The sequence below is a fragment of the Schistocerca americana genome, chromosome 2 (assembly GCF_021461395.2).
Source record: "Schistocerca americana isolate TAMUIC-IGC-003095 chromosome 2, iqSchAmer2.1, whole genome shotgun sequence".
Classification (NCBI taxonomy): domain Eukaryota; kingdom Metazoa; phylum Arthropoda; class Insecta; order Orthoptera; family Acrididae; genus Schistocerca; species Schistocerca americana.
Window position 1 is genome coordinate 512724746 of NC_060120.1, and position 14694 is coordinate 512739439.

Consider the following 14694-nt stretch of genomic DNA (forward strand, 5'->3'; position numbering starts at 1 on the left):
GTAACGGGAATTTTTTTTAAATTTTGTGGGCTTTATACATTCGATTTTCAAAACTTTTTTTATCCTGTTGATACACACATTCCTGATGTATATTTGCATTTTCAGTTGTTTTGAATATTAAGTTTATCATTGACAGTCAAAAATGTTAAATGTGTTTTTGAGTACTTGGCGAATTTTTACTTATGAAAATGATGACTCAAGAATTTACAATAAATTTTGTTTGAAAACTTTAATAAAGCGCAGCACCACATTCGAAATGTTGACTGCAGCTTTTGGTAAATCTGCTAGTAAGACAAGGGTTTACGAATGGTATAAACACTTCAAGGAGGGTTGAGAAGACGTTCAAATGACAACCGCCTTGAACGTCCTACCACATCAATTGTTGACAACAAAGTGAAACAAGTAAAGAAAATGGTTCTAGAAAATTGCAGAATAATCATCAGAGAGGTTGTTGATAATGTTGGCTCATGCCAAGCAATTTTTTTGATGTTATGGGAATGAAATATGTAGCAGCAACATTTGTTCTGAAATTACTAAATTTCGACATCACGCAGACATTGCTCTGGAACTGCTGAATGAAGCTGACAACAGTCCTTAACTTCTAAAGAAGGTTGTAACAGGTGATAAAACACAGGTGTATGGATAACACGTCAAAATCAAGGCAAAGTTGGTTGGGTGGTTAGTTTAAAAGGGGGAAGGGCCCAAACTGCTTGGTCATTGGTCCCCAAGGCCCAGTCATCCCAATGGAAACTGCTTAATCAGCACGACAAAAGAAAAAGAAAAAGAAGAAGAAGAAAGAAAGAATTCAGGAAGTTTTGTCACATGTGAAGCTTCTTCACACTGTTTTCTTAGATTACAATGGGATAGCGCATCACTTGAGTTCCCCCTTTATCATTGTATGGTCAATAAAGAATAATACTGGAAGTTGTGCACCGTCTGTGTGAAGCAATCAGAAAAATAAGACTCAAATTGTGGCAAAACCATTCATGGAAATTGCATCACAATAATACTCCCATTCACCCCACTTTGCTAGTTTGTGATTTTTTGGCAAACAAAGAAAAGAATCTTACATTACCTCAGCCACTGTCTCATTGGACATGGCCCCTTGCTACTTCTTTCTATTTCCAATGCTGAAGAGAATCATGAAAGGATGTCATTTTGCTACAAAAAACAGAATCGCTGAAGGACTTGAACACCATTACAGAAAGTAAGTTCCGGAAGTGCTTCTAAGATTGGGGACAGCACTGGCACAAGTGTATTAGATCTGAGGGGATTACTTTGAACGGGACAAAGTTGATGCTGATGACTAAATAGATACTTTAGAAAAACAAAAATTTCCTTTATTTTTTGATCACGCTTCATGTGCTGTGTTTGCTTCTACAATTTCCTATCTCCAGTAACACGTGAAAGTATTCAGTGGTAATAGGTTTGACAAACATAAAATAGTAATTTCAGAAAATTCCTTAATAAGTAAAGCTAATGATTTGAAAATTGAGCACAATTAAGTCTAAATTACCTGTAAGAAGAAATCTGAAAGAAGTGCAACTACAGCAAAAATGCAGAATTCCTGAATAGCTGGCACCAAAGTGAATAACCCGAAAGTCAAGATTGTGACCTCAGTTAAAAGATTCTTTGTAATAGACCAACCCTCTCGGCTCAGCCCCTGTGCAACACGGATTTTCGCATCCAGATGAGGTGGAGTAGACACTATCTGAAAAAAAATAAAATTATTACATAGCTAACTAGTTTCTGTAAATTACTATTAAATTTTAGTAGCAACAGTATGATATTAACAAACTCACTCTCATTCTCTTTCTAAGGTCATAATTGTCCGTGTCAAAAAGTACACATATTCTGAACAAGTCATAACAGATGAAACTGGGTAAAGTACTTGGGTGAAATATAGAATATCTTTAAGGCATACAAATAAAAACAGACAGATCATAACCATTTGAAATGTACCGAGTGTGTCATGAAACAAATTTTATTTTTCAGTATTACTATTCTGTTGTCACTGTGTTAAAACATCACTACAAAAGTTAAATGCACATTACTGTTTCTCTTTATAGATTTTGTGAGTACAATCATATTTTCCAATTATTCTTTTCCTTGAGCCTTTGTTGCGCATCGGTGCACCATCAGCATGCTTATTTATGGATCCAACACGTTTAATTTAAGGGGTAGCTAGATGTCCTTGCTGTTGCCACCCCATTGCTCCCCCAAGATGGAACATGTGTAGCCCAACTGCCTGCGCGTAGTGTTATTCATAAGGAAGTGAGCAAAGCTTTCAAGAAAACAGCCTAGAAACTGCAATGAGGCTGTCTGGAACACCAACCCTCATTATTAATTTGCTGGACAAGGAAAAAAAAATTCCCGGATTTCCCGGTTAAAAATACACTTTCTCCCGGGTGAAAACACACTTTTACTGTGTTAATAAACAGTATATTTTCCACTGGAACTGCAAAACTTATCAATCCTTTGAATGGTTATGGTTTTATACACGGGCGTAGAATTTCCCGGCACTTTAGAAAACGAAACTCAGGGAAAAAGACATGTTTTGGAAATATCTTTGATGTGCAGCAACATGTACGCTACATATTTTTGTATTACGAAAGTAGACATTGGTATTCCAACAAACACCGCATGTTACTTTCCGCATAATTGAAATCGATATTTTGATGTGCTTTTGTAAGCCAATCATAGCTCATGTCACATGATCTTGCCAGCCGATGACAGTGGATATTCAGAGCACAGGACATGTGATGTAGTCAGCCAACAGCAACATCACTGTTAAGTAACACAAACACACAAACAGGGAAAGTTAACAGTTTAAATTAACATATAAAGTGTTGCTAAAAGAAAAGCAAAGCTTTCACATATAATATTGGTCTCTAAGGTTAATAAGCTGCAAGAGAAGCTGAGTTCTCGCATACAATGTTGATCTTTTTTGCGCGTGTTACACTGTAAGATATATCACACAAATGTGAAAGTAAAATTTTTAATATTGGCATAAATGTCTGATCTTCAGGGTTTGAAATTCTTCTAAACGGCTCATCATCAAAGAGTAAAGAGAGCCAAATGCTCTGTGATTTAAGACATTCATGGTACATTCTGCATATAGTTCACCTTATGTAAAAGGATATTTACTTTGAAAGCAAAGCTTTTCAAACCACCATTCGAAATATTTTCCCATGACCTGTTAGAAATAGGTTCCTTTCAGCAGTTGCAAAAGGGCGCAGATAACAGACGACACTGCGCTTGTGCAGCTACCATGACATAGGAAGCCCGTATGTACGTACGTGTAGAACATTAAAAGATCAGACATCAGAGGACACTCCAACAGCATCGGAATTTTGTGAACCATACTAAAATGTGCACATTTAAAGTGCACTTCGTATGTCCAGATTCCCAATGAAGTAGACCCCGACCTGATACTAAGCTTTTCAGTGTGGTTTTCCGGATGTAAATTTTCTTAGAGCACCAGTACTGTATTAAATTATGTACTCGGAATCAAACTGACTTCAAAATTGGCCAAATAATCTTCAATAGCATACTTTTCTGCAGGAGACACTAAAAGTCTAGACTGGGACCAGTGGCACACTTATGTATTTCATGCAGCAACGTTGTCAGGTGTCACCCTGAGATATGATGCAAATGATATGAGGCGTGTCAGCTGCTGGGTCTACCGTATTTACTCGAATTTAAGCCGCACTCGAATCTAAGCCGCACCTGAAAAATGAGACTCGAAATCGAGGAAAAAAAAATTTCCCGAATCTAAGCCGCACCTGAAATCTGAGACTCGAAATTCAAGGGGAGAGAAAAGTTTTAGGCCGCACTTCCAAATCGAAACAAACTTGGTCCATTGTAATATGAGACACAATTTAGGTTGAATGAATGACGATACAGATGTAGTAGTTTGGTTCGAGTCGTAAGCTTAGCAGTTAAGCTTTACCAGGTAGCCGTTGTTATGCGTCAGGCGCTCCGTCCGTATTTATACGGGTACCCTTCCTTTTTCACGTGCTTCGTCTGGTTTGAATTGATTGCTTATTTTTCTTTGATCTGACAAGTGCAGTTCTCTTTGTTATAGGTGTTTCCGTCACTCAAAGCTGAAAATGCATTACTGTACTGTGTCGTGCATTGTTTGTCGCATTCTGAAAATGAGGGTTTACGGCCTGTCGCCGCTCGCGGCATGGCTTGCTTTCGTGCACGCTACCGCCGCTTACAATTAAAAAAAAAAAACAAAGAGAGGAATCGTCTCATTAGCGAAACAATGACATGAGACTCCTATTCGTTGCTACTTACACTGCTGCTTTCTTTGATAATGATCAACAAGAATCAAATAATAGACTGCGTATGATAGGAGATGTTCTGAACGAGAATTTAGCGAAAACTTTTTCCGTTTGAAAATCTTTGCAGACGCCTCTTTAGTACATTACATTGTGCACAGAAATTAGAGTCATCTTAGATTTAAAAATCTAGTCAATTGCCGTGCTTCATTTTTGATTGTATCACTATTAGGCATAAGAATAATACGAATATAAACATGACATGGTATGTATATTCTTCCGCGTCTGCTGTTGTCTCACTCTAGTTTCGTAGTTTATTAGGCGGACAGGATTTAAATGAGATAGCAGCAAACACGAAAGAATACATGGCAAAATGTTTATATTAGTATTATTCTTATGGTGAAGAGAATACTGCATGTGATTCACAATTCAGAAAAGTTCCTATTAGCAACCATTTCTTCTCACAGTTAGGAAAAAATTCAGAAAGCAGAGTTGGCCATATTGACAAATATCCCAAACAGTCTTGCCAGTCGGATTTTCGTAGTACATTGAAATGCTGCTACGTTCGAAGAGGAACAATACGGAATTTGTATTTACTTCGTTGGATAATGTATGAAAACTCGGGGCAGAGAAAAAAAAGCTCGTCCTCCACCTTTTTTTTTATTTATTTACTGACGCAGAGGTTTTGGTGCCAGTATTTGTCTTTGTGCCTGCGTAGCGCTACATATATTCGACGACAGAAGTTAGTTGTGGCGGCACCTACCTACATTTTTCAGAACTTCCGCTTACTTTGCACTCGATTCTAAGCCGCAGGCGGTTTTTTGGACTACAAAAACCGGAAAAAAAGTGCGACTTAGATTCGAGTAAATACGGTACACAGTTAATGAGAGAGCAGCGAGCAGACAATATGTTTTTAAGTAAAAGACACTGTTAACATTCTCACATCAGTATAGAACTGAAATCCACAATGTGCCCCCCCCCTCCCCAAAAAAAGGGTGGGGTGGGGGGGGGGGGGGGGGGGGGAGTGGCAGAGGGGGCACATTGCGGATTTCGGTTCTATAATTTCACAGCTCCCCTTGTTGGGGAGGAGATGACGATGATGACTAAAGAATGTGGTACAACAGATGACAGGCTAAACAAACGAGGCACGGAAGATAAAAATTAATGTACACAACTTATTTTTGTTTATTTTATTTCTCCTTGTATTTCCAAAACATAGACAACCAATTAACGGCATAAGTTTACAATAGTTGTTATGGTAAACTTTTAGGCAGATCCTCAAATCAGTAAAAGTTTGTAATTTTTTATTAATCAGTATATGTTAAAAATAAATTTTCCTGTAGGAACCTCTTTAAAAAAAAGGGGGACAACAAAGAGTCTACATAACTGAAGTCTTACTGGTCTACATGTTTATGGCATTTACTGGACAAACTCTGAGAGTAGCTATTATGTGCATACTTTATAGAATGCAGGGAACTAACTGGACTATACTAAAATTAGAACAATGAGTTCCAAGTTTCAAGATTTACAATCTAGTTAATGTTGTCATTTCCCTTCACATTATATTGACACTTTTGCAAGCAGTCAACACAGGTGTCCAGTACACATGTTGTTGCTGGCTGCTTGAACTCCAACCAGCAACAGCAAAATCCGCACATGACACCGAAGAAGACAACTAGAGATGTTGTTTAAAAGAAATGAAAGAAAATAATAATATTAACCCTTTCAAGACACTGCCCAAGTTTCAATCTGGCACTACCTCACATAAACAACACGAACACAAAAACAAACATTTTCCAAACACACCGCTTACAAATGAGGGCATAAAGAAAGGAAAGTTAGGGTCTAATTTTCCACATAAATGAGATCATTTGAGACAAATCACAAACTCAGATTGGGGAAGGAGAGAGAAGAAACACGACCCACGCTGTTTCCAAGGAAGTGATTTAAGCAAGTCATGGAAGTCCTAAATCTGGATGACCAAACAGAGATTTTAACTCATCCAGTGTCTCGCAACTGCCCAACCATCCTTGGTAAGAGTACAGGGACAAACCATTTACCCTGTCCCCGAGAAACTCGCAGTATGTGCTATTTGCTAAGTAGGGACAAATGCAACCAAATAAAAGCAATAACATCTAGCACGATATAGCAAAACTCCAGTAATTATATTTATGTACAATTCAGTTTTTTGCAGAAAAGAGCTTCCAGTTTTGTGTTGTTTAATACCCTCTGCACTTTTGTTGTTTCCTTTTTACAGTTCTTATCAAGCAAAATATTGATGGCTGTGCACACAATGGACCTCCACAATCATACTGGTGACTAAAAAAAATATAATACTTCTAGAAGATCAATTTATAGGCCTGTTTCTACTTACCGATTTTGTGAGAATAATTACGTTTTCCAGTCCAACAATTACAACAAGATATGGATAGTAATCACGACCACTCATGGACAGGGTCAGGCCAAAAGAGAAGCAAAGACCCACAGACATTAAGAGAGATGCCAAAACCTGGAAACATAAATAATCAGATGATGTACGAAAAATCCATAACTAGGCAAAAAATATGAACATAGTTGTCCATCTCCATATAAAAATAAAAGTATAACAAGCAAAGTACTGGGTGGGAAACTTGCCACTGTCCGAGTTCAGTTCTCATCATTCACCTGTTGTAACCGAAAGTTCATTATTTTTTCTGTTAGTCATTGCTTTCCCTAAATCATTTCATAGTCCTCTGTGGATACAGGATTTAAAGTGACTTTTCTTTGCATTCAGTTCTTGTACATCTTACCCTTTCTTTGTGGTTCACGAACTTTCTCGCTAAGAGAGAATCCTAAAAAGAATCCGATAGTTAGAAATTAAGTCATGTTTTCAAATTCGTGTGTTTCTTAGATCTGCTCCAATTTGGTTCTGTTTCACTTGATGGCAAACTGGTGTTCTTCTCCTGTCATACTTAGAGGAACAGGCTGACAATTTCTAATGTTATCTCAACACTAAATAAACCATTGGGTGCCGATGTATTTAAAGTCACTGCAAATTAGGTGAAACAATCATTCTGGGTAGTGTATCACACAGGGTGCATATGCGAACAAGGGGAGGGGGGGGGGGGGGGGGGGAATCCCCAGAGTTCTCAGTTAAAAATACACTTTTTCTAAGGTGAAAATGCACGTTCTCTAGGGTGAATATCCATTTTCTCCATGTTAAGTAACAGTACACTTTTCCTCAGAACTGTAAAACTCAACAATCCTTTGAACGGTAAAGGTTTTACACATCGGCATAGAACTTCCCAGCACTTTAGGAAATGAAACACAGCAAAAGATCTTTGATGTGTAGCAAAATGTATGCTACATATTTTCGTATTACGAATGTATAAATATGAATTCTACCAAACACAGCACGTTAGATTCCGAAGCACTGAGATTGAGATTGCGACACGCTTTTGTCAGCTAATTATAGCTCAAGTCACATTATCTCACCGAAAACAACAGCAAGCAGATATACAGAGCATAGGACACTTGATTCAGTCAGTCAACAGCAGCATCACTGTTAAGTAGCATGAATACACAAATAAGAAAAGCTCATAGTTTAAATAAATATACATATAGTATAGCTACAAGAAGAGCTAAGCTTTCACATACAATATTGGTCTTTTTTTTTTTTTTTTTTTTAGTGTGTTACCCTTTAAATTATATCAAATACAACTGTGCCAGTAAAATTTTAAATGGTGACATAAATGTCTGATCTTCTGAGCCCAAAATTTTTCTAAGTGGCTGGTCCTCAAAGTGTTAAGTTTTTAAAGTGTGTTAAGTGCTCTATGATTTAGGAAATTCACAACACATTCTCAAACACAATTCTTTTTGTGTAAAAGAAAATTTACTTTGAAAGTTACTCTTCTCAAACCACCATTCACAATATTTTCCTGTGATCTGTTACAAATTGTTGCATTTGAGCACTTGCCAAAGAGTGCCAGAAGACAAGCTTTATTGCATATGTGCAGCTGCAATATGTAGAAGCCCATGCTTGGTGTTTGTTCTGCTCATACAGCTTTTGTCATGTTTCTGTATGGAATTTCGTGTGTAGTGGGACATTACGTGACCATGTGCAGCAATGCGGCATGTTGTTTGGACAGGACATACAGAGTTATTGTACTTAGGACATTAGTTTTATCTTATCCTATCCAGATAAGGAATGCAAAATTAGAAAACTGTCCTTGGCACAATAACTGTTTCAAAACTAGACTCTACAACTACAAAGTACTCTAATATTTTGCTATGTGGGACTAACATTTAGTTGTAACTGGCAATTTATATTCTACTACTGACGTAAATACAGAACCTTGTGGGGAGCTATAATGATAAAACATGGTGTGCTGCCAGTCTATAATTTACGGAAGAATGGTGTTCTGTAAATTTAAGACAAACAACACAAATGAAGAAATAATGTCAAGCCTAGAGGAGGTAATTACAGAAATGGAGAATGTGTTGTAAGGATAACACCTTTCTGCAGGGTTCAGAAAAGCTGGTAGTGGTAGGAAGGAGCCAGATGGCTTGGGTAGTGAAGAAACCACTGAAATCAAGTGTGTTATGTAGCTGCTTGTTATGCCACAGGATGGTCTACTCTGCTCTTGGCCACAGTATGGCAGTGGCCATTCATCCTGGTGGACAGCTGGTTGGTAGTCATACCAATATAAAAAGTTGTGCAATGACTGTAGCAGAGCTGGTAAATGACATGGCTGTTTTCACAGGTGGCCTGGCCCATGATGGGATAGGATAAAACTATGGCAGGATGTTAGATAACCAAAGGCCCGATGGAGGATGTGGTTCAGTTGTTTCAGTCCGGGTTGCTACCGGGTGTTGAAGGGGACACTCTTTTGTGGATGGTTCTTGGAGATGGTGGGAGGATTGGGATTGTGAGAGGAAATGGCACAAGAGATCTGTTTGCAGACTAGGTCTGGGGGATAGTGCATATCTGTGATTGCCTTGGTGAGACCCTCAGCATAGTGAGCAACAAGAGTTCTTGTCACTGCAGATATGCCGTCCCTGGCTGGCCAGGCTGTGTGGGAGGGGTTTTTTGGTGTGAAAGGGATGACAACTGCCGAAATGCAGGTACTGTTGGTGGTTTTAATGTGGACAGAGTTGCAGATGGAGCCATCACAGACGAGGAGGTCAGCATCTAGGAAAGTGTGGCACGCTGGGTTGAGGAGGACCATGTGAGGCAGATAGGGGAGAAGGTGTTGAGGTTGTGAAAGAATGAAGATAGGGTGTCATGGCCCTGAGTCCAGATTACGAAGATATCACCAATGAACATGAACCAGACTAGGAGTTTGGCATTTTGGGAGGCTAGGAAGGTCTCTTCTAGATGGCCCATAAAATGGTTGGCATAAAAGGGTGCCATCTGGGTGCCCCTGGCTGTGCTGCAGATTTGTTTATATACCTTCCTTTCAAAGGTGAAGTAGTTGTGGTTCAGGATAAAGTTATTAAGGTGTATGAGGAATGAGGTAGTCAGTTTGGAATCTGAAGGACATTGCGGAAGGTAGCGTTCAATAGTGGTAAGACCATGGGCATGAAGGATGTTGGTGTATAGGGAGGTGGCGTCAACAGTGGCGAGTGGGGATCCAGGAGGTAAAGTGGTGGGGATGGTGGAGAGTCGGTGAAGGAAGTGGTTGGTGACTTTGAAGTGGGATGCTGGATTACGGACAACTGGTTGGGAGAGTTGGTCAATGAGGGCTGAAATTCTTTCAGTGACGGTACAATAACCAACCACAATGGGGCGTCTAGGACTGTTGGGTTTGTGTATTTTGGGAAGCATGTAGAAGGTGGGTGTGCGGGGTATCACAGGGGTGAGGAGGGAAATGGATTCAGGGAAGAGGTTCTGGGAAGGGTCTAAGGCAGGGACGGCCAAGAACGCGGCATGTGTGGATGCATGCGTGCCGAACTTTCACACGTGTGCGGATCGCTCCCTTCTGAGATCACACGTCTCCCACTACCACACCAGCTGACTGCGCGCATGCGCGGAACTACGAACACGCTGCACGTGACAGTGCATTCGCGTAAGGAACACCGCCGTGCTAGCATGTGGCTTAGTTTCATATTACGGCATTCGACAATATTAAGCTCTGTACAACACGTCACTTTGAGCAATACTGAATCTTTGTTGGCTGTTCGTACACCTACAGAAAAATAACAATAACGCTGGGTTTGAAACTGCATTACACCAACAATATCGTGCTTCTCACATCGTCACTCGTAAAATTCTTACAACATTTAAGCTGAGATATAGAAAAAGACTTGAAAGTAGTCTACAGCATGCAGTATGATGTGGAATAAGTGATTCCAACTGCATGTGAAACAAGCAAATGTTATATTCTGGAACTACGGCACAAAATTTGCAATAACTACAATTCTCAACAAAACATATGACAAATAAAACAAAATTATCACCATTAATTTAATTATTTTTGGTTCACTGTAGACATAATAAAGTACATATCCGGCACAAACTGATGGTACACGGACAAACGCAGGCAGTTTCTCATATTTTCGTCACTCAGATTGCCACGTAATCCTGACTTATTTAGTTTCATAATCGAAATAAACCTTTCACACACGTATGTCGATCCAAACACTGATATAACTTTTGCAGCCTCATTGTGGAGACAGGGAAACTCTTCCCGAGGAAAACCTTCGTAAAATTCCTGGACAGTTTTTACGTTAAAAAAAAATTGTCCTTTAAATGGGAATTACACTGCAGATCGATCAATTGCATTTGCAAATCACTGGAGTACTTTCAACTGAAATGGCAAAGGGTCTAGAAAATAGTTCAAAAACAGATGTCAGACTGGCAGTGTCCTGAAAATGTTAAGAAAATTGTGCCTGTAGTTCCTCCAACACAGAAACGAATTCGTCAGAAGTTGCGTTCTCTCTGACTTTAGAGAGCGTAGGGCAACGGGCGGCATTCATTTTCATGAGTTGTTCCTTCCACAATGTGAGTTTCTTATTAAATGCATTCACCTTTTTTTCACCGAGCGAGGTGGCGAAGTGGTTAGACACTGGACTCGCATTTCAGAGGACGAAGGTTCAATCCCGTGTCCGGCCATCCTGATTTAGGTTTTCCGTGACTTCCCTAAATCACTACAGGCAAATGACGGGATGGTTCCTCTGAAAGGGTACGGCCGACTTCTTTCATAGCATACTTAGCACAAAGAGCTTCTTGGTGTACAAAACAATGAATTCCGTACAAATCTTCTGTCGATCGTCCTAGTTTTTTACGCAGCAATGCTACCAGCCCATTTTGAGCACCTCAAATTGCTGGCACTCCATCCATGGTGACAGAAACTAACATTTTCCAATTCAGGCCAACGGCTTCAACTGCCTCTTCAACTGCTTTTAGCAAGTCGGTACCCCTCGTTGTGTGTTTCATTGGTACTAAATCTAACAGTTCTTCCGTCATGTGCAAATTTGTGTCGACTCCACCAACATAAATCGCTAGTTGTGCTGTGTCCGAAATGTTGGTCGACTCGTCCAAAGCAACCGAGAATGCAATAAACTTGCAGGAACTATCAATTAACTGCCTGTAGACATCCGCTGCCATACCAGCTATGCAGCGAGCTATTGTCTGTCTGGAAAGACTAATTTCACTAAACTTCTTTACTTCCTGTGGCGCCAAGAGTTCCGCCGCCTCAACAATACACTCCTTGATGAAATCACCATCACTGAAAGGCTTATTCACTCTTGCAATTTTGAGCGTTATTTTGTAGCTTGCTCTTAAAGACAGGTCGCTACGTTTGGTTGCAGGCTAAAAACAGGAAACAAAGATTGAGTGAACTCTAAATTCGAATTCTAACGACAAATATGTACAAATACAAACATCAGAAACACAAAGATTTGTAAGTGGTACTCGTGTTCGGTCCGTCTCGCTGCATAACACTACGTCGTCTTAATTCCTGCAACTTGTTTGATCTATCAACCCAACTAAATTATTAAGTCCTTTGTGTGTGGTATTATAATGCCATTCTATTGCAAATTTGCGGTGCCTGGCGAGTATGCGACTGCATAATAGACATTGAGAATTTTCATCCTTCTCTTCGAAAAAATATTGCAATTCCCATTCAGTTCTGAAGGCTCGTGACGTCGTGTCACTACCCCGCCTCTTTGTGAGCATGTGTTCCATTGCAACAACCACTGTACAGTACTTATAAACTTCCTACGAATTGCTAACAAATAGCGAGGAATAAACATGGCTGCCACTACAAATCAACTAATGCTCCCTATGCCGGATGAAAAGATGTTGCATCGCACAGCTAATCTAATGTTGCGCCGTGCCGAGCAGTGCCGTGAAAGACCAAGGAAAGCTGAGTAGTGGCGAGGAGGACCGAGCCCTGGACGGCACGCGTGCAGCACATCTGTACACGCTTGCAGTTTGGCACGCCGTGGCCGTCCCTGGTCTAAGGCTTTAGGCAGAGACTGGAGGTTGAGTTGGGCATCTGGGATAATTTATAGACAGAGGAGTCAGATAATTGGTGGAGGCCTTCTGTGGTTCATAACAACAGTGGTGGAACCTTTATCTGCAGGTTGGATGATTAGGTCAGGATTTGTTTTGAAGTTGTGTACGGCTATTCTTTCATCTATTGAAAGGTTGGTGTTCTGAGAATGGGACCTAGGGAAGGATTGCGAGACTACTTTGGAGGTAAGGAAATCTGGAAGGTGACCAGTGGTGGGAGGGGGGGAGAATCACGGACCGATGGTGGTATGAACAGGAAGAGGCAGGGTTCTATGTTGGAATTCGAGAGGTTCTGGTAGGAAGGATTGGCAGCAAAATAGTGCTTCCATTGTAGGGATCTGGAGAGGCAGAGCAGAACTTTGACAAATACATGCGGCTAAAGGTGAGGCCTTTGGACACGACTGTAGCTTCTGTGGAGCTGAGGATTTTAGTGTAAAATTTAACACTGGAAGGGAATGTTTTGGTTCTGGGTTTGGTGGAGATTTGGTAGGGAGTTTTGGGGGATGTGGCAAGTTGAAAAGGTTAGCTATGTTGGGTTTAATTGCTATGAGGGATGGATGAGGAGGAACACTGTGGGTATGACTGGGGTTGGGTAGTCAGTAGGTTGGATAACTTATGGAGGTGGTATCTGGAATGCTCCACCAGGTACTGGAGGAGCAAGGGATTCCATTTCAGAGATCAGAGATGTGGTGTATGGAGAGGGGATTGCACAGCAGTAGTATCTTGCGGAGTGGCAGAGGTGCCATGAAGATGTGATTTTGCAGTACCAAGTTTGCAAGGACCAAGGATTGACGGAATCTGAAAAAAGTGTCTGTCATTATGAAGGGAGAGGTCAGATCCAGAGAAAGTAATCTTTACGGTTAAGCTGCTTTGGAAGAGGGAAAGGAGGCAGGCACGGTTTAGATAGCATTTGAGAAACAGGATGTGGGACTGGGTTTTGGCCAGGGAAAGGAATATTTTTCTCCTTTTCTGAACTGGTGCAGAAAGATGGAGCAGGGGTTCACTGTGGCAGGAGTGGTGCAAAGGAAATGGGAATGACACAGAAATGGGCAAAATAGCTGTTGATGGTTGTGAGAGGAACTGGATAAGCGAAAAGGTGCGTACAAGAATGTGTAAAAAATATTGTAGAAAAATGCGTAAAAATACATAGCAACATGCAGAAACATGCACAAATACACAAAAATACACATAGATACATAAAAATACACACAAAAAATGTGCAGCAATACATGAAACTGTGTGTCCACATAAAAATAAGCACAAATACGCTGCATTCAGGCCCAAATTGCTAGAGTGGGTAGTCATGTGAACACAGGCTGTGCTTGCTTGTGTATATGAATGGTGTGTGTTTTTCTTCTGTTGGTATGGGCTGTGGCCAAAAGCTTTATGTAAGTGTCTTTTAATTGTGCCTGTCTGCAACTTAATGTGTCTTTTTTGTGCTAAGTAGCAATCTATTGTTTGTAATGTTTGAGTGACCAGCTGAAATAATACCATGGACGTAATTCTGTGTGTGGTAAAACAATGTGACTACACATTAATGCGAGAAACTAATTTGAAGTTGTCGATTTGGTAGTAATTTGGTTATGTTTTTGATGGCAAGGAGAAAATCAATGTTGCAATGGTCTGACTTGCAGGTAAAATACAGAAGTAAATTCTCCCACACTGAGCACACTTCAAATTTGTTAAAACATATTTCATGAATAAAATGGTCTACATTGCTTAATATATTTCTTTACTTTTAATGTCATTTCAGTTCCTGTCATCACCAGATCTGTAATTAAGATTAAAGGAACATAAGAATTTAATTACAGCTCTAATAATGGCATTAGCCGAAACAATTTTATAAATATAGATGGTAAGTGATCTAAAGGCTTCATTCACACAAAAAGGATTGCAGACTCATTCAGGAAA

General features: G+C 40.0%; 1 protein-coding gene across 1 annotated transcript in view; it reads right to left on the reverse strand.

Moving 5' to 3' along the window:
* LOC124595100 (sterol regulatory element-binding protein cleavage-activating protein) overlaps window positions 1-14694 on the reverse strand; it is a 241904-nt gene that overhangs the window by 156854 nt on the left and 70356 nt on the right. Inside the window, exons 8-9 of the mRNA XM_047133693.1 lie at window positions 6661-6795; window positions 1517-1711 (exon numbers count right to left, since the gene is read on the reverse strand). Coding sequence (XP_046989649.1) covers window positions 1517-1711; window positions 6661-6795 — 330 coding nt within the window. The remainder of the gene's footprint in view (window positions 1-1516; window positions 1712-6660; window positions 6796-14694) is intronic.